General features: G+C 36.0%; 1 protein-coding gene across 2 annotated transcripts in view; it reads left to right on the forward strand.

Annotated features, from left to right (window-relative positions):
• Positions 1–18,579, forward strand: part of LOC105319832 (TALPID3 protein) — a 42,471-nt gene extending 23,892 nt beyond the window's left edge. Inside the window, exons 10-31 of one of the 2 annotated variants that reach the window (XM_034468645.2) lie at positions 557–601; positions 1,114–1,179; positions 8,563–8,777; positions 9,686–9,758; positions 10,072–10,338; positions 10,469–10,631; positions 10,848–10,955; positions 11,201–11,418; positions 11,752–11,973; positions 12,181–12,395; positions 12,518–12,660; positions 12,915–13,144; positions 13,530–13,776; positions 14,035–14,189; positions 14,487–14,686; positions 14,867–15,081; positions 15,259–15,347; positions 15,518–15,689; positions 16,076–16,639; positions 16,823–16,990; positions 17,166–17,291; positions 17,489–18,579. In XM_034468645.2, coding sequence (XP_034324536.2) covers positions 557–601; positions 1,114–1,179; positions 8,563–8,777; positions 9,686–9,758; positions 10,072–10,338; positions 10,469–10,631; positions 10,848–10,955; positions 11,201–11,418; positions 11,752–11,973; positions 12,181–12,395; positions 12,518–12,660; positions 12,915–13,144; positions 13,530–13,776; positions 14,035–14,189; positions 14,487–14,686; positions 14,867–15,081; positions 15,259–15,347; positions 15,518–15,689; positions 16,076–16,639; positions 16,823–16,990; positions 17,166–17,291; positions 17,489–17,805 — 4,218 coding nt within the window. In that variant the 3' untranslated portion in view covers positions 17,806–18,579. Of the gene's footprint in view, positions 1–556; positions 602–1,113; positions 1,180–8,562; positions 8,778–9,685; positions 9,759–10,071; positions 10,339–10,465; positions 10,632–10,847; positions 10,956–11,200; positions 11,419–11,751; positions 11,974–12,180; positions 12,396–12,517; positions 12,661–12,914; positions 13,145–13,529; positions 13,777–14,034; positions 14,190–14,486; positions 14,687–14,866; positions 15,082–15,258; positions 15,348–15,517; positions 15,690–16,075; positions 16,640–16,822; positions 16,991–17,165; positions 17,292–17,488 lie in introns of both variants that reach the window. The other variant, XM_011417530.3, reaches the window with a different exon arrangement.
• Positions 18,580–21,338: the final 2,759 nt, after the last annotated feature.

Genomic DNA, 21,338 nt, shown 5'->3' on the forward strand with positions numbered 1-21,338 from the left:
TAAGATAATGGCTATAAAACAAGGAAATAATGGTTCATCCAAATCAGTGTGTTCTGTTATTTTACTTCTCTGATATTTAACACAATTAAGATGATATTTGATCTCATTTTGGTAAATGATGTGTCAACTCAACCCTGCCTGTGCAAATTATGTCAAACGTAAATACAGCTTTGGAATATTAAGCAGCAATTTGCCGGGGGCAAGGTATTTTTATTACATTGTTATATCTGTTCAACTCTAATTGATTAGAGGTATGAAATTTAATGAAGCATCTCTAGGCACTTAATTAACCAACTTTCTCCAAAAGGCTTTTTTTTTCTTCCTGAAATAATAGTTTTTTGGGCTACACAGTGCAGATATGGAAATGTCTGAGAAGACATAATTCATGAATAGTAAATTGATTACACCAATCAAAATTCATTACACGTTTTACCTGTATATGCATTATTAGGACAGACTATTCGTGTTTTCATTTCAAATAGAAATGAAAATGAAACCGCAAAAGTTTTTCGGAGGAAAATCAGTGTTAATATTTCTTGTTTCATATGTATTGTAGGATGCAGAGAACATGGAGAAAGATTTGGAGGAAAAGAAGCTCAAGGTTATATAAGCAGTCCCATGAATATATAGTTGTTACCATACATGTGTTATTCTATTTATTATTATTCATTGGCAAAAGTGTATTTCCGGCTGTAGATAAGGAATGACCCTATTTTATGTAGAATTTGCACTTTCTTACAACAGATTTGAGAGAAATATTTTCTTTTTACGTGTTAGGAATAATCATTTAAAAGCATCACGTGTACTGGTTATGAATAATACTGTCCAAGAGAGTTTACATGTTTGCAACACTTTTTGAAATAACGTTTTTTAATCACATTAAAATTACAATAGATATTGAGAATATTGCTGGTACCTAATATGTTATGTCAAATATCTTGTTGCATACTTTATTTTATTAAAAACAATTCAAACTCAAGTTAAAAATGCAATTAATGTTTAATCGACAAAGCAGAAGTAAAAGTTGGCTCTGATTTCACAATTATATTTTTTTCAAAAATAAATTTAAAAAAAAGCATCAAATTTTTGACACTTTTATTATAATTGAAACAGGATATAGAATATGAGAAAAAGCTGATGGAAAAGCTACATGGTCCCTCCCCTCTGGATCCTTATTTGGTACGTACTAATTCACATAATGTAATCTCAAATGTAATGAACTCTTTTTCATACAATAGAGGCTAGATTTGGGGATTAAAAATGAGGACCAAAAGGATATCTTGGCTTGGTCTGTTCATCAGTCTGCATCATATAAATTACAACATTTATGTTATCTTTTTTTCATGAAACTGTGTATGTTTAAAGAAAATCTACCGTAATCTGTTTATATATTCTAAAGTAAAAGTATACATGTATATAAAAATGGTTGTGTTGCATTCGGTGCGTATTTCCATCTGTTGCCTTTTATGAACTATTGTTGCAGGGATAAATTCATTTCTCATGAAATGCAAGATCAAAGTTACCTTTAATTTAGGTCATTGATCGCACGAGGTCAAGGTCAAAAATGGAATAATAAGTATGACTGGCTTCAGGAAATAAGAGTTTCCTTGGCCCAAGGCATATTCACTATCAGTTGAGCAGCCAAATTACTGGAGATTTCCTATCTACCACCCCCATAACAAGAAAATTAAATCGTGCCTTTGTTTAAAGAGATACAATTGGTTCAGTTTGATCCGTTATCGGAGCGAGTGGGTAGGCGCCACCTGAGCGTACAAATCAGTTTATTCTTGTCATTTCTAGAATGGATAGGCTATGTGTTCTCAGCAATTGGAATAGTTATACAATGATACAGATCAATATATGAATGAGCCTTCAGAGACGTGACACCCACATACGATATTCCATTCAGTGCTCTAAGCTTCATTTCTGTTTTTATAAGGCACCCTTTGGCTCACCTGAGTGCTGACTGATCAAATCTTGGTGCTGGAGAACATAGAGACAAAAGAATCTCTGTATTATGAATATTGATATCTTTTCTTTGATTTGCAATGAATGATATTTAAGAGAATCAGTGTTTTAAACCTTGAAGGAATATACTGTGAAAACAAAAATAAATCGCATACAAAATTTAAAATGTTTTTATGCATGAAAAATCCTAATGAAAACATTTTACACTTTATATTGTCACTGAAATTTTTGTTTAAAAATGTTTGCTGCTGTATTTCACTTTTTCTTTCCATGCAGCTACAATTTCAATATTATATTATCAGAGGAATATACTAAAATTAATAAAATTGAAAAAGCCAGTTCAAACTGTATTTTCACTCTCTAAATATTGCCTACAGATTGGACTACAAAGGCTGCTAATATCCTGATTTCACTACAAAATACTTGCATGTCTTGACAAAATCATGCCCGTTGTTCATCCCTTTCAACAACATATACTGAGTCACTGTTCTTCAAACGGGAATCAAATTTCCTGTCTTTGCTCTGGGAAAATTCTATACTCTTAGATAGGAAGCAGTTTTCATTGTTTATCATTGTGACTTGACATATAATCCAGCATGACTCATGAACTTAATATCTGCAATTTTGGGTTGAAATTGCTGTTTTTGATGCTCCTTCCTGAAATTTCTAGGAAACATATTTTCCCTGTATGTACTATTTGCCCATTATACATACATGTATATATAGAAAATATGTCAATTCTACATATGGATGATAAACCTAAGTTAATATGCATATGAATTTCAATTCTTCATTAGAATATCTTGCAAGATACTGTAAATTCCTTTTTAGCTCACCTGAGCTGAAAGCTCAAGTGAGCTATTCTGATCACATTTTGTCCGTCGTCCGTCCGTCCGTCCGTCTGTCCGTCCGTCTGTCCGTCTGTCCGTCTGTAAACTTTTTACATTTTGAACTTCTTCTCTAAAACCGCTTATCCAATTTCAACCAAATTTGGCACAAAGCATCCTTATGGGAGGGCGAATATAAATTGCAGAAATAAAAGTTTGATCTGTATTCAAAGCGGAGAAAACCTTGAAACTGTAGAAAAAGGGGGGTGCATTTTTAAAAATCTTCTTCTCAAGAACTACCGAGGCAAATTCAACCTAGTTTAGCATAAATTATCCTTATGGGAAGGAAAATATAAATTGCAAAAATTAAGTGGTAATTCTGTTTCAATTCTGAGTTATTACGAAAATAATAATAAAGGAAAGGCGTGTTTCAATCAGTTTAATAGCTTCGGGTTCGGCATCCGGTAAAATGATTCCATACTTCTAAAACGAGGTTCTTTGTTTAAAGCAGCCATGACATTATACGAAAAAGGGTCGATCTGACTATGATGAATTTGCTTGTTGTGCAACAGTTCGCGTATGAAGGGAAATTTTGAAACATACAAAATATATTGGTGCCGATTTTGTGAAGTAAATTGAGGCTAAATATTTCAATGTGTTGACAGTTTTCACACATGACGTTGGTGTTAGCTTGTTCTGATTTTCGTTTCGTTCTCATCATGCTTTGTAACCTGGAAACTATCGTCTGTATTTCGTGATTTTTACGTATCAAATCAAACAGAGACTTCGGTAAATCAAACAGTTAACTGTTTACCTGCGCAAATTAAGCAAAATCGGATATAGGGGTACTGAAATACAATTCATTCTATCGGTAATTCGGCATTATCTTTTGCGTAATGGTACATGTAGATTAATGCAATAAATTTTGTTGAGATGCTCGGCATTTTCTCGAGTTTATTCAGTTTAAATAGAGTTTGATATCGCTGACGGAAATATGTAGGTATATACATGTTTATGATTCATTTTGAAAAATAAATTGTGTTCTTTATTTGTTATACATGTAGTGCATGTTTCTTGTGTTTAATTGTTTACAATTTCTATTTACCAACCATATTTGAGTGTTAAGTTTCGAATTATAAGCAAGATACAGAGATTTGCTCACAATTCTATGTTTGTACACAGATCTTAAAAACTAAAATTTAAAAAGGTAAAAAATTTGTCAATATTTATTAAGAAAATTTTCAAAGTCTGTTCTTCTTAAACCAACTATAACAACTTATTGTATTGTAAACTTAACCTTTTTAGCTCACCTGAGGGTGGGGCCACAATTGGGGGTCGAAGTTTAACAAATGAATATAAAGAGTAAATCTTTAAAAATCTTCTCCTCAGAAACTAATCAGCCAGGAAAGCTGAAACTTGTGTGAAAGCATCATCAGGTAATGTAGATACAAATTTGTGAAAATCATGATCCCCGGAGGTAGGGTGGGGCCACAATGAAGGATCGAAATTTTACATAGGAATATATATAGAATAAATCTTTAAAAATCTTCTTCTCAGAAACTAAACGGCCAGGAAAGCTGACACTTGTGTGGAAGGATCCTCAGGTAGTGTAGATTCAAAGTTGTGAAAATCATGACCCCCGGGGTACGGTGGGGCCACAATGGGGGATCGAAGTTTAACATAGGAATATATAGAGAAATCTTTAAAAATCTTCTTCTCAGAAACTAATCAGCCAGGAAAGCTGAAACTTGTGTGAAAGCATCCTCAGGTAGTTTAGATTCATAGTTGTGAAAATCATGACCCCCGGGGGTAGGGTGGGGCCACAATGGGGGGGGGGTCAAAGTTTAACAAAGGAATATATAGGGTAAATCTTTAAAAATCTTCTCAGAAACTAATCAGCCAGATGTTTCTTTATAATTGTTAAGACTTGGGCCCAAGGACAATTCTTTGGCCTCCCGAGAAGGTTCAGAGTTTGATGTACGTTTATATCTAATATATAAACTATTGTTAAGGATCTTTTTGAGAACTGCAATACTCAACATATGATATGACTATAAAATCATCTTGTTAGAAAAGGGACTAATGATTATAAACATAAGAATATCCAGGGGAAAATGGATTTTATTTATACAGGATCTACATGTATTATTGTACATTGTCCAGATAGTTTGTATTATGACTCCATTAAGCTGATTTTATCATACCTATTGTTCCTCAGGTGAGCGATGTGGCCCATGGGCCTCTTGTTTACACAAGTACTTAATTTTGTGATTCCAACGTTTTGCATCAAATTGCAAGAATATAAAATTGCGAGCACCAAATTTTTATCATATAGTATCATTTACTTTACATCTGTCTTAAAAAATAAAAGAGAGATTTTAAAATCAACTGGATGTGCTTTTTGCAATATTATGCCAATATTAATTCCCTTGATTTAATTAGGAATCTACAGTTCCTACCCCCTCCATATATGGCTGGGGCTATTAATGTTTGAAATGCTCATCTTCCATCTTAAATGCCTATGTACCTGGTACTTCTGTCACACTCTTCATTTTTTCAGTTTTAAAGAAATGTGGGATTTTTTTATCAAACGTTTTACAAAGAAACATACATGTATTGGCAAGCAATTCAATTCTGACCTTGTTGTTCACATCAAAAGCCATGAACATCATATAAAGACTGAAGAAAATCAGGGAACATTTCTCTTGATGTTGCTCTATAAATGCACCATTGGATAAAGCATTGACAATATATAGACATATTTAGTGTCAATTAAATCTGTGATATTAGTTTAGTTGTCTCATTGAAATTTTGACATTGCAAATGATTACAAACACTGTAGTACAGTCCCTTATTAATCATTTTGAATATCTTATGAATTTTTCGCTCAAGTAAGCTTTTCTTATGAACTCTGTCTAATGCTCATCAGCAAATTTTCACAATATTTTTTTGTACTAACATCTTATTCTCTAGAACCATTAAGCAATTTTAGCCAAACTCTTGACATAAACCATTCTTTGATACCACACCTTCTTCAAGACAGGGCTTTATTAATTGAATTTATTAATTATTTAAAGAAAGGATTGGTTTTTCATTATTAAGCGGAGATGAGCAGGTTAGAAATGTTTTTGCTGAGCCTCTTGTTTTCTTGGGTTGGTTTTTTTGTTGTATTTTTTTTTTTGCATTGATTTGAACATTCCTTTTGAAAATTGATCTCTGTGTTCATTTAATGATGTAAAATATAAAAGGATTTCATATGATCAATGAATGAACATTACAATGATTGATTACATGAAAAAAGAAAGTTTAAAAATATTAGTTGTAGGTAGACTAATGAATTGTAAATATCTTCTAATATTGATGTGTTTTGCATCAAGTTCTGGTAACAAGAAAAACATGGTTTTTTTTTTAAGGTTTGATCCAGTTTTCTACCCTGAACAATATATAGCTTATATTACTTGGTGCTTTCATTTCTTCTCCCTTTTATCTTTAAAACTTCCGCACGCATGTTCTATTCTCTATGATTACACAAATAACACAGCAAAAAGAAAAGGGATCCTCTCTGATTACATTCATTCTAAATAACTTGATTTGTTTTCATCTCCAATCAGACTTCATTTTTCAATGAAGTCCTATATTCTAGTATACTGTTATGTTTGTTGTACTTTCAAGATTAAATCGATATCCTCACAAATTTAGAGTTGGGAATGATGATATTGGAAGAAAAACTCCAGACGATTTGACATGTAAATTGAGAGAATGACTTGAATTTAGGGTATCATTTGCTTCTGAAACGTGATATGATTCCAGAAAATAGAAAATACAAGCATCATTATTTGTAATGTAGAAGATCAGTTATCAAATATGAGGCATAGCAGTCAGGCACATATTGCTTTGTGGTTAGGTTGTTTTTCCCAATAATACAGCCATGCAGACGATTTGTTCAAAAACAATACCCACAGCTGAGATCAAGACAGGTATAGAATAAAACCAGCAGGGGACATGGTTGTTTATAATTGCTCTGCAAACTATTATTACATATTTCTTCAATATTGGAAAACAAGACCTATTATCAACAACTTCACATTTCATGAGAAAAAAATTGTGTCCGACTACATGTATTTCGGGTGTGCATTGTACATAAAAACTGTTTTCATTCAGACTTGTATTTGTTGGACTGGTTTTCAATACTTTCTTCAACTTCCTGGGTGCATATATTATACCAGCAAAACCGTTTGTATAAGCAGCTTTCTCTTTTAACTGTATTCTTTCTTGGAATCAACTTTAGCTTTCATCAATCCTTCATTGAAGTGAGTTTTATAAGAAATGTTGAAAGCTAGCTGTGACAAAACCACACTTGTTCCGTTTTTCAGTGCAATGTAACGATATTGTATGCACGCAAACGTTCCCATACAGCAAAACCTGACAGACTTGTACTAAATCACATCAAAATGCCAAACCTTCGGCCGTCGAAATCCGGAAGTTTCCACCTCTGGCTTATATATGCAGGAAGTGTGCATCGTTGCAGAAGAACCATAAGCCTGACATGAATTCAATGCAGTCATTGTAACATGCAGTAATTATTTCTTCATCAGAACTGAGCCACTTTTCTTGACATTGTGGCGTGTGATGTGACATAATCTCTGTTTATTTTACATCCACGCTGTCCCTTTGTTCTAGTACAACTGCTGTCTTTTCTTTATACAAGAGAGGTTTTGTATCTTAATTTGCATCTCTTTATTGGGATGGACTTGCATTAAAAGTCTAGTACTGGTGTCATTATTGTTTTAGATTATCTATTTTTATGTATTAATAGGTGCAGTTATAGCTCTCATTTTAACTACAGGTGTGGTTATGTATCAAATAGCTGTGACCTTCAATTTTCCTTCATCTTAAAATGATAGTCATATGATAGCTTAAAATATTGTCACCATGCATAAAGACCCTTCAAAGTCACGATCAAGTTATAAAAGAAGTTGGGGGTCTTTGCGTGATGTTAATGTATCAGCTTACATATACACATGCATTGATATTACCTTTCTTAGTGTCAAGGTCACAAAGCAAATAAATGTCAATCTGATTTTGTTTTTTTTATTTTTCATTTTATGTGAATTCATGGTTTGTAGCACACTTATTATGAAAGCAAATGCCATGATCTTTATACACACTCAGACACACACGTAGTGTGAATTTTAAATATGTCAATTCATGTTTAATTGGTAGATTCTTTGTTTTTCGTAATTCTTTTATAAAAACAAAATATTGTTTGTGTTTTCTGGAAATGTTACATGTATAATTAGAAAGTATAAGGATTATGTTATCTGTAAGTGTGGGTGTGTACAGACAAAGGCCTGGTGGTTCATGTTGAAATAAACAATGGTGTTATTATTGATAGAGATTGCCACCTGCATCGAACAAAGATAATTAAATGATATTAGGTTTAAGGATTGCATAAATATAAAAATGATTTTGTTTAGAGTTCTTGACTTCTATTTTTGGAATGTGCTAATTTTGTTTAGTCATGATTCTGAAGCAAAAAATCAAATCTGTTATTGAAAATAGTTTCAAGATCTATCCAACACTGCATGGAACCAGAGACATTAATAACATGTTATTTATGTCTCTGATGAAACTCATTAAACCATAAAAAATCATAACAGGTTTTGAATGGCCAAAATCACACATATCTCTAAATACATGTACTGGTAGTTTTATCCTATGAGAATATACATTAATACAATTTAAACCATGTACATGTATTTGACAGCTTCCCTCCAATAAGGATCTAAGGAGTCCCTACAAGATGATTCCAGGTCAGAGTAAACATGGTACCACCATTCCCTCCAGCTTCTCAGACGCTGCCCTGACCCTTCAACAGGTCAAAGAGAACAGGGCCATCCTGGAGGCCAACCTGGAGGCCGTATTCAGGGCCAGGCAGGAGGCAGAAGTCTTCTCCATCATGGAGAATCTCTATCAGGAGGGGTATGTTCTGTGGGGGGTGTTACACAGGCACCTTGTTTCTGTGAATATGTCCCTGTAAAGTGTGAAGTACATTATGATTGATTTTGCTCATCATGCATAAATGAAAATAGTGTTATGTGGAGAATTTACAGGCTACTTTCAAGCTCCCTTATGCAAAGCTTTGAAAAAAGCATTAGAAACACCCCTGTTTGGTGGTTTGGAGGGGAAGGGACATAGTTGAGCCTGCTTATACACAGCAGTGTTTCATTCAGTAATACATTATACCAACACTCTGACATACCATGTAAAATATATCCATATATACTGGGGAGTGGGGGGGGGGGGGGGTGAGTGGAGGGAGGGGGGGGGTGTTAACATTCTGAATAATTTGCAAAAAAAAAAAAGTTAACCTGTTTACCTGTACATTTTGAACTTAAAATAAAGTTGTTGTTTTTTTCTTACCCAATAATTTATATAACATCTGCATATAGTTAAATTTTGATAATTACCTGGATGACAAAAAATATCAATGCTTGGGGCAGAAAAAAATGGACTGACAACATTTATTATATCTAATGAAGATGATAATTTAATTACAGTGCAATTTATGCATTTTGCCAAAAAAATAGGTTTTTTGCTAATTACCGGTTCATTGTCAAGCTCATTAATCATTTGTCAGTTCCTATTTGGATATCTTGTGATAAACAATTTTTTTTTAGCATTATACCGGTAGTTGTATTTATGTCTGTTTTTATTCTGTTTGACTTTATTGCCATGCATGGAAAAAATGATATAAAAAAATGTTATGCAGTACTGTATTCTAATAATTTACAAGTCATCTAGATATTTATCAAGCCTGCAAGAGTTCTTGTTCTTGGTCAAATGAGTATGTTCAATTTTCAAGTCATCATCTTTTCTTTTGTGAGCAGAAATAATTCTGATTTACTGAAAATCAGAAAGATGGTGGATAAAAAGATATCTCTTCTACGATCCCAAGTTGAGGTCTGTATAGCCATAAATTGATTCTATTTAATAACCTCAGTGTCTCTTACTTTAATAAATAATGATAAATTGCATGTAAACTGTATGTCATTGCTACAGTCAAGGCAGTGCATGCGTTTCAATACTACTGTAGTAGTTTACGAAACAGATATTTCTTATCAGAATAATTGATTTGAACATATTTTATTGTGTTATTACACAAGAGGATTGGAAACAAGTTCTTACAACTTACGTGTTCTTCTCCTATCAGAATAATTGAATCCCTGTAATACAATTACCTAATATCGTTGTCTTTAACCTGTACATCCACCAGAGGGAAGTAACAGATGATGTGATATTAGCTGAGCTGCAGAAAAAAGATGCCCCAGCTCTTATAAAGCCTGCCCAGTCAGGTCTGACTAAGCCTGCCCCATATGCCCAGAGGGCCACAGCAAGGGCCAGAGCAGGGGCAAAAATTGACACTGGGCTCAGCAGGATGAAGGGACCAAGCTTTGGACCTCCGCCCAGCAAAACTTTGAAAGGGAAAGAAAACAAGCCATCTACTGCAACCGCTGCAATACACAAACCACCTGCTGCAAAGGTGAATATGATGTTTATAAGAACTTCATACAGTTTGAGATGCATACTTTGAAACCAAATGTAGAATGATAGGTATGCTAAATATAATATTTTACAATTAAAATTCTGTCAATCATTTCACTCTGTAGCAGCCTAAGATTCGACCTGTGGTAGAGGATGAGAACTACATGACCAAGGTTTATGGGAAGGCTTCCTATCAAAACAAGAGAACCACAGTCAAAGACCCCTACCTTCACTACCAGAACGTACCGAAACCAAAGCCCGACAGGCCGGCAGGTGCCCCTGACATGTCCAGTAAGTTGCAGGGTCTAACTGAGAGACTCAAGATTATGAGTCCTAAATCTTGACTGTAATGTATTGCCAAAGAGTCATTTTTGGGACCTATACAGAACCCTTCCACATGTTCAACACACATTTGTTGGATGCATGTTAGCAAACTGAAAAATACACTCTTTTATAAAATAAAATTATTATGATATATCAGATTTATTCCTATTCATTGTATTGCAGCGGCTCGTTTGGTGAAATCATCAAAGACTCAGACTGCCTCAGGAATAAAGCAGTTTTACTTCAGCCCTACACATGGCACTTATATCCCTGTCACATCAGCACAACACGGTAAGCAGAGAGCAACCTGCAATTAAACACACTTATTATTATGTTCAATATATCACTTGTAATACCCGGTATGATTTTAACATGTTTGAGAGATGTACCAGGTAGTGTTATTTTCAAGATATGCTTATTGAATTTCAATGAAACTAAAATATTCTAAAAATGTATTTTAATATTGTGTGTCTATTAAAGAGACATTGACCTGGTATAATAATATTTAAACAAATTAATTTTTACTTGAAATTCAGCCCCAATCCAAGGACAGTTAGTGCCCATGGCAGTACCCCTTGGAGACCCCAGGATGGAAACAGGACTTACCTACTCTGCTTCACCCCCTCCTGGGCCCCTCACTACCTCCACACCAGCCTCTCAGCATCCCGTGTCGGCCCTCAAGAATGTGGCCATGATCTCTGTCCCTGTTGAAGATGACCTCAGAAGACGACCCGAACCAGAACTTGGGAAACAGGTAGAAAAATTGTCTCTCTGAGCAGAACATCAATTTTCCACCACAAGGGATGAGTAATTTAGATTTATTATAATGCTAACTCTTTATATATTTAATAAGTTTATTATACTATTTAAAGATTAGAGGAATGGAATAATTTGTGCTGTAAGCATGAATTCAGTTTAAGCATGTTCGCTGTAACCATGTTTACTGTATCCAGGAATTACCAAAGATAATGTCTTCATTTTGGCCCCAAAAGACTGATCAATTGAAATTTCTCAGCTTAAGAAATGCATTTGCATGTATCAATATGTAATTGTTTGAAAATATTTTAAAGTAAAAAATTGTTTGCAGGTTTTACCAAGTGTGGATATAGACAGCGATTTATCAGAGGCTTCACCAATCCCGAAATCCCGTTCAAGATCCAGGTCCCCCGAGAAGCCCAGATCTCTTACCCCAGAGAGAGATGTCATGAGTCGGGCCTCTACACAACATGGGGAGGTACAAATGCAGTCTCCTCAAAAGTCTCCCAGCAAGAGCAGGCTAGAGGTCACCTTTCACAGAGAGGAGGATGAGGTTTGTATCAGAATGACTGGTAATGGAGTGCATACCAGAAATGGTGTATGTAAGAGTGACATTGCCTCACAAACATCATCAGTTGGAAAATAACAATAATATTATAAATTCATTGTACAGAATAAAAATCATAAAGTTTATAGAATATGTTTTAACAGTAATTGAGTTGCAATGAGTTCATCATAGAAATGCTATTTATTGCCACAGGAAACTCTGACTGATGTTTCTGGTGATCTGAACCCGGAGGATGCCCCAGGGATTGCCCTGCCTGGGTATCATCCTCCATCCCCACCCCCAGTGGAGGACAGACAGCCAGTGTTTCCCCAACAGAGGCTACTGGACCACATGCACCCAGTTGTGTCTGATGTGTTAGCAGAAGACATTCGAAGACGAGATGATATAGAGAAGAGAGCGGAAGAATGGTATGTGAATCCCACGATCCCAGGATCTCAGGCTCTCTGTATATTAAGGATATATGAATGCAGGCAGTGCAATAAAGATACTTTGAATGTTTAATTAACGGACTGTTTAACTAACATTGCAGGTTACAGCAGGAGCTGCTGGCTAAGATGATTTCTGAAATCTGTCCCACTGAGGCAGAAGAAGAACCTGCTTCAGGTCTTCCACACTTTGTGGATGAAGACTCCATACAAAGTGAGGTGGAAGATAAAGAACAGTCAATGTTTGGTAAGAGGAAATTTATTATGTATTTTATGATATTCATGTGAAATAAGATTCATCTTTATAACAGGCACCAACCCATTTATTAAATATTACCCGGTAATCATCATATACATGCAATTGTACCAATTCTAATGAATAACTTGCTTTTTTATGGTTTTCCCTACTTTTACACTCTTATAAGAGCAAGCTTATATTGTAATCTGTTAAAAAAGTGAGTGATGGTAAAGAGATAATGTACAATGCTTGTACATTGATAGTAATGGACTCTATTGGAAGAGCTGGGATGCAGTTGTTTGTGGATGCTGGTCAGGCTGTTGACAGTGACCTTGTGAATGGCCTGATCCGGGAGGTCTTAGTGGAGAAGGTCGTGACCTTGCTAGGTCAGCGACCTTCAGATGAGGAGCAGGCTGCTGAGCAGAGAGCAGTCCCCAAATTGTCAGCTGGGGTCGATGAGGACAAGATGGGAACCACTGAACCATCCCCAAGGGTATGTCCACAGAATGAAATATGAAATATAAGAATGAAATATGTTGTGAATCTAAATTTTTAAAATCATTGTGTCAAGATAGGTAGACGTTATAAATAAAACTATATACAGTCAAAGAAGGTTAACATACCTATATCAAATTCATGCTTACGGCAAAGTCAGTTTTATTTCCCTTATCTTAAAATTGTATTATTTATCAGACATAAAGAATACCTGTTAATGATAAATCAATATTGCTCATCCCTGATGCTTTGCTATAACTATATTTAACTGTATTAAGATATGAAACAGAGGGAAAGAGGAAAAAGAATTATTGTTGTAAATTACCAAAAAGATTATTTTTAAAGAAATCAAGAAATGATGCATGTTTTTTTTAATTCTGCAGGAGTATCTGTACAGTCCAGATCAGATAGAGACCCCACAGCCCACCCCTAAAGCTACCCCCATAGCTTCCCCGGTGAGGGTTGTATCCCCACCGGTCACTCCAGAATTATCCCCACCACAGTCTCCCAGACGAGAGGTAAGGAAAGTGGAGCCACCTCCAGAATTCACGAGGCCACCACCCCAGCCAGAGCCTGAGTCTGAGGCATCCGAGTCCCTGGATCTCAGTGAAGAGCTACGAATTCTCCAACGTGAGTCTGCAATGTAAAATAATGGTCATCTTTTTTTTTATTGAGTTTGCTACACATGCTTGTGTAGTAATTGTACAAGCATTGATGGAAAAAAGGCCAGAATACTCTCTGAAAAGTATCTCTGGACTCTGTAGAACATAACATTGATCAACAGAATAGATATTCAGTAGAGTTTTTTTCACTCTTTTAATTTCAGTTCATAGAGATTCACTACCAATATTCATTTCTTTTTCAAGAAAGTTTATTTTTTTTCCTCAGAGAAATTGGTGTTACCCGTGAAAACACAGTCGTTAGATGAGGTACATGACATTGAGACACCTGTGCCCACACCTGTCCCAGAAGAACCCCCACAGGAACTGCTCCCAATGTCCCCACCCCCACCCACCCCACGACCAGTGGAGTCTCCACCCAAGGTATGCATTTCACTTGAGAATTTTTAAAGGAAAAGGCAAGACCTTGATCTGGAATTACAGGAAAAAACCCCCCCAGAAGATACTGATATAGTGGTATCTAAACACACAGGAGTGATCTGCCCTTGAGATAAATTAAGTAGAGATTGCTGGATAAACAATTGCTTTTAAGAAAGGAAATTTATCAGTCATTTTAAATTAAATAAATACAATCATGTGAAAATAAATTATGTTTTGTGACAAATATCGGATCCACGCAGAAGTAGATGTTGCATATCAAATTTCTGAAAATATTGACAGGTTTTGGAACCCCCACCTCAGGTCGAAGTGAAGAAAGTTGAGCCTCCACCTGTTCAGGAAGAGACTGTAAGTAAAGAACCAGTGAAGGTTACAGAGGAATCAGGTCAGAGTCCGGAGCCTTGGGGAGACCCAGGGTCGCCCCGCCCAGAGGAAAACCCCGAGTACAGGGACCCAATGGAGCCTGACCAACCAGAACCAATGTAAATCTCAACTTTATGCAGTAATGGAATCACTGATGATTTTTATTTCAACAATATTTTCTTGATTTATTTTATGTAGACAATTGTTTAACTTGTTAATTTCGTTTACAATTTTTTATGATGGAGAAGAAGTAGCTTTAAAAGTTGTTATTGGAATATCACTTTCAATTCCTTTTGAAGGATTCTGCCACCAACAGAGACCATTAAGGAAGAGAGGAGATCTCCCTCCCCCAAGAGAGAGAAATCTCCAATTCGCGAGCCCAGCCCCGCCCCCTCCCTCCCAGAGAGTGTTTCAGAGTCCTCTGTTTCTGACACAATCAACCAGAGTGTGTCCGAGGGTCAGTGGCTCCTCAACAAGAGTGAGGGGGAGGTGGCTGACTTCCCCATTGATGAAGGTAAAACCTACTGACCAGTCAATGAACAGCTTGATTACAATATTATGGGATTTTAATATGAATGTGTTGGAGCCATTAGCTTTAAAGAATTAAATTTAAAAGTTTTAAAGTCAATTATTTGTTCATTAATTTTATGGTCCTTATGACTATAGGTGGTTTTATTTTTGGTTTTTGTAGTAACAAGACAGAGGGCATTGGAAAAGGCACTTAGACTGAGGGCAGAACAAAGCATGGCCAGCACACTCAAAGATACATCAGAAATCCCGGTAAGCTTTTTCTATACAGAAAATTTAGTATAAAACACTACTTATCATAACTATGTATGACTGATCTCTTTGACATATGATATTGATTTTTTAAACATATATCTAAAATTAAGAGGATAATTAGACAATTTTCGACATGAGATCTTGGTTAAGCTGGATTGTTCATATAGGATGAGTCCACCGAGTTTCCGATCAGTGAGGGAGAGTTCCAGTATAACCCAGCTATCCCCCCAGAGAAGGACCCGGTCCTACTGCTGCTGTCTAGACTCCAGCACGGACCCATCCACCCCGGGCAGCTGGACATGACGTCGGCTCAGGTGTCCGATCTCCTGGACCATACAGGTAAAAAATCTATCTGAATAATCATTAAACATTATACTATATAATGCATGCCTAGGAATGATTCTTATAAATAGCACACTTTTCAGTCACTGTTTTGTTATTCTCTCACTCCTCCTTGCTTTGGAAACTGTGTTATCAAATTCAGAGAACTTTTCAAATATTTACATGAACCTTTAAAAGTTAATTGTATTACAGTATTTGCATTCTAACCAATATACAGATATAAGAATTTTACTCATTAGAATGAAATTGCTAATTGTTCATAACTTGAAACCTAAGAAATATTATTTATCTTTTTTTAATTTGTTTCCTTACCTACAACATAACAATCTTTTACAAAAAGTTTTACAAAAAGTTTTCTAATACATTTCTGCTAATGGTTATAGGGGACCTAAGTGTTGGCCATCTTAGAGCCTCTGTGGATAGAAGTGTAGGGGAAGTTAGGCCAAAGAAGCACCGCACGCAGCATGCCTCTCCAGAGCGGGATTATGGGAGATACGACTATGGCCGACACCTGAGATCTCCCTCCCCTGACCAGGGGAGACAGTCACCCAGCAGGGGGAGGGTGTCCCCAGGATATTACGATTCCCCTGGGAGAAAGTCCCCTCAGCCTCGGTATGAATATGATGAAAATGGCCGTAGATCTCCCAGCAAAGGTAGGGCATCTCCTAATGGAAGAGTCGACAGATATGATAGACCTCCTAGTCGAGGAAAAGAGTCCCAATACAGAGATGCTCCTGAGAGGGATGGAAGATATTCTCCAGAGAGAGATCGACGAGATGGAAGGTACTCTCCCCAGCGAGATCCTCGAGATGGGAGGTATTCTCCACAAAGAGATGCAAGAGATGGGCGTAAATCTCCACACCGAGATTCACAAGGAAGACGCTCCCCTCAGAGATCCAGTGTAGAAAATGGAAGAACTTCTCCACTGAGAGTATCTTATGAAATGGGTATGAATATTTTATAAACTTAAAAGAGTCTTTCATTCTCAGCAAACATGCTAATTAGTAAATCTACAATCTAAATTCCCTTAAATAATAAAAATGTTGTTTTTTTGGTTTTTTTTTAAAGAATCACCTATGTCAAAATTATTTCATTTCAAGACTGTAAGATTTATCACCCTTTTATTTAAGATCTGGAAGAGAGAGATGCTGATAGATATATTATTGAAACTTCTACTACGACTAAGAAGACAACCAGAACCACCCATGGCACCCCCAGCCGAAGAACCCCCACCAGATCCTCCACCCCAGGGGGAGTGTCCTTAGGGGGCAGCCTCACCAGCGGAAGGAAATCGCCAAGTTAGTACATGTACTGGACAATGATAGAAATATTGTTATTAGTGAAAGCAAAATCACCATTGTAACCATAACTCTTACTTAATCATGAATCAGAATCTCCTGTTAATAAAAGTGATAATGATATTCTTCTTCAAAAATCCAACAATTTAACTTAGATTTAACTGTTATTTAACAGTAAAGTCTGCCCTCAAAAAGCCGCCTCAAGCCACCAAGTCACCAGGGTTACCGGACAAGTCGGTCACCATGACAGGACCAAGGACCTACCCACTGCCAGGGTCTGAGGACCCAAGGACCTCGCAGAGTAAGTCCTCAACTACCAGTATTGTCAACAGCTACATTCTTTTCATTTCTTCATTTTCTTTGGATTCGAATTAGATTTAAGTCCATTATGTTTTGTTACCAATCATCGAGGAAGGCTGAGTTGGTTAACTTAAAATTGTTTGAGATTACCTTTTATAAACCTTGATTTAAATTGATATTTTGACTGTGATTTTCAAGGTATGAGTGAGAGAGGAACTCGAGCCTTCACCCCTGATCAGATGAACATGGAGGAACTGTTACAGTCCGGCTACCTGTCCCAAACATTCAGTCAGTCCTCCACTGGAAGAGTTCCCTCCCCTGAATACAGACAGCGACAACTCAGCCCGACTCGACTCAGCAAGGAGAGGAAGTCCGTAGGAATGACTTACTCATTCGAGTCAGAAGGAGGTGCTGCAGACTCGTTTAGCGAGTCAGAACTCAGACGACTGGCAGACTCGGATTCTTTGAAGATGTCCGTGACTTTGCCATCAATGGACGATTCTGAATTTCTGTAGACGTGTCATATATATTAGAAACTGATCAGTGCATTTTATGAGAGTTAAGATCTGAATTTAGAATTAATATCTGGATTGCTAGGAGTCTCAATTTATTGATGTATATTTCATTTTTTATTTCTTTTCTCTCCTTTATCTGTATAATGCTATATTAAGAATATAGATGTGAAATTAATTTTGATCTGATTGTAATTACTAAGCATATTTAGTTGTATATTTCAACTGCCATGTATTAGAGTCTCAAAAATTATTTTTTTTTCTTGTGTTTAGACAAAGTTTGAAGCTGTTGTTGATTCCTTTTTTAAAATAGAGTAAGAAAATGATGCTAGCATGTAGAGGAGATCTGATATATCATGTACATGTACATTCTCTGTTTTCTGTGATACAAGCTTCTCTATTTAGATGCTGTCCGTCCAGGTTGTTTTACAAATGAAAGGGGAGTTCTAATTAATGAATTTGGTAGATATAAACTGTTACATTAGATATAAGTGATGTTCTTCTTTGCCATATGAATGACTTCTTGTATCCTGTAAGTGTCAGGCTTTTTACAAAACTTATTTTTTATCAAGATATACAAGATTTGAGAACATGGATGTTATCATCTTCCTAAGGCAAGAGTCTAGATTGTTTATTCTAGCTCATCTCTGAGTAAACTGGACCCTTGGCTGGCGTGGATAGGTTGATATTTACTCTCTGTGTATTCATGTCATATATTCTGTATGGTACAGCGAGTTATTCAATAGTGGTTTAGAGAATAAATATCATTCAACCAAGCTCTTTTAGTCTTCTTTACATATTTTGATCAGAAGATGCCTTGATTTCCCAAATTTTATTTCATGTTTTTTTGGTGGCTAATACTTTCTTTCACAGCAAAATGATGCGGCTGTATAGGTTGAGAGAATTTCATTATCAATTAACCACAATCCCCATTTGCCATGACTGTATACTCTGACTTTTATAATGGAGTATGGACATCTATCATGTATGTAGACGTATTACCCCCCCCCCCCCCCCTCCCCCTCCCCCAACTACTTATTATTGTGATGGCAGGTATACACAGGCTAGCAGAGAAGGTGCAATTACCAATGATAAAGATCTGTATGTGGAATAAAGATATGTTAGTCATACGTACAAACTACAGTTCAATGACCGATGAAAAGGTTTGAAAAGCAATGTTCAGACCAAGTATACATCATGATTTACATTGTAACTTCCTGTACACTGTAATTAATATACACCCACCCACCCCCTCCCCCAAACTTCCCTCCTACTGCAACAAATAATACAGGCAGAGTAGGACTGTAGTTGATTCCAGCTAGCGGTCAATTGGGGTAGATGTCCTTGTATTGATAGGTCTGATCAACTACCTACTGTGTGGCGTGACTGATGGACACATGTCCGTTTGAGGGGGGGGGGGGGGAGGGTCAGTTACTTGCAAATGTCATCGTCGTATAAATGTATTTTATTTTCGTTTATTCCGTATCGTCTTTGCTAGCATCTAAAAAAAATTCAGTATCCAGTGCATTGTACATAATGCAGTTCGTGGGGTGGAGTGATTTATGGTATACATCTTGCCGTATTTCATTAATGCATGTATCGCAATAGCAATTTCATGAACACAATTCTAAACCGTGTATCCAAAGTAGTACACAAGGTTTACCACCGCAACTCAATCCAGACACAATCTCTCTCTCTCTCTCTCTCTCTCTCTCTCTCTCTCTCTCTCTCTCTCTCTCTCTCTCTCTCTCTCTCGTGTCAATTAACACACGTTATCTCATCGTAAGTGTCCAGTTTGGACGAAGAAAAAAAAATTAACATATTATTTGAAATGTTAGTTCGTGATGTAATAGTGCAATGAACTGGAAAATACTTATCAAGAGTATTATTGGGTGGCAACTGAAACTGAAGAAGTCTGAAAAACAGTTTAAAGTTCATGCAGACCCAATAAACATGTTGATTTACTTTGGCTGTACACAATTAACACCCTATTTCATCTTTCTCCATATCCCTGCAATGAATAATACAAAACAAGTTGTTGATTATATGATAGATTCTATACAGCAGTCAGTTGGGGTAGACGTCCTCGGGTAGATAGACCTGATCAGTACCCCCTGTGTGATGTGTGGCGTGACTGATGAACACATGTCCATCTTACAGGGTGCTAATGGACAGTCAGTTATAGGCAAATGTCCGCGCATCCATTTTTTGTGTTTTATACTAAAGTATTATAACTTAACACATATTTTATTGTGCAAATAAATACATAATAGGATTGGATATCAGGCTATGCCTATTTCAGTCCTCTCCCCAAGGATCAAAGTTACAACTGATATATCAATTACATTTGAATTATATAAGAATAATGGTCATTTAAGAAGTTGGAATTAAGTTTAAAAAAAGTATTATTTCAAATCGTGTAATATATTTACATGTATTTGAGTAAAACGTACGGCAAGAACTTGTGAATTGTGAAGTACATGTGTAATTACAATACACCTCACAGGAATGTGGGATCATTACGATATTATAAAAAATTATTGTTAATTACGATTCAGTTTATAGTTTTTTTGCCCCTTCAATTTTTTTTTATTTTGTTTCCGATGTCTGTTCCCTTAACAAAACTCTATTAACCACTAAATCCTGAAAATAATTGCTAAAGTTCATTGAGTATGAACGGCACAATTCATTATGACACGTGTTTTCTCATCATGTAGTAAATGTAACCATGAATTTTGATACCTTGACCGAGGAGAACAATTTGACAGTGCAAAAGGTTAGCCTGTTATAGTAGTTATAGTGCAATGATCTTGAAAATACTTATCTACAAGGTCGCTGATTTGCACAAATATTCTGTCATATCTGATATTTCGGCCTGATTCTAGATGTGTGTAGTGACACCCACCAGACAAGTTGGCCGATAAGTGATAAAAGCGGTCGGCGTATGAATCATGTCGAGCGATATCCACTGTCTGTATCATACACTGGGTATCCCCCATCAGTGCCTTCAACGTCAGCTGTTAATAAAATAGCTTTTTTTTCTTTTTTCTTTTTTTTAAATCTGAAAAACCAAGACGACACATTGCTCATTTGAAGGAGCTGGGAATGTCGAAAATTCCAAAATTTATAACAAAAACATATTACATGTATGTTGTGTTTTGAAGAATTTATTTCCAAGACGACGAATCTAGCAAACTTTAACGCTATTGAGATTACCTGCAATTTCTTTCTACTCACTTGAAATCTCGAAGTCTGTAACATAAAAGATTTAAATTGTGTAAATCATGTACTCTAGTCTACGATACCAATAATGACCTCGATTGAAGTAAAATAATACGCGTAACCGTGTGTTTCCTTTACAGGCGCTTTAAGTCATTATTTTAATTTAATTATTATAAATACTGAGTATTTTTTGTTGTTGAAAGATTCATTGTCCTTTTTTTGCCTTGTTCGTGAAAACCTTGTTGTACATGTATGACTTTATCCTCCTCCTACTGGTCTAATTGGTAGATCCGTAAAAAAAAAAATTACCGCAA

The sequence above is a fragment of the Magallana gigas genome, chromosome 6 (assembly GCF_963853765.1).
Source record: "Magallana gigas chromosome 6, xbMagGiga1.1, whole genome shotgun sequence".
In the NCBI taxonomy this organism is placed as follows: domain Eukaryota; kingdom Metazoa; phylum Mollusca; class Bivalvia; order Ostreida; family Ostreidae; genus Magallana; species Magallana gigas.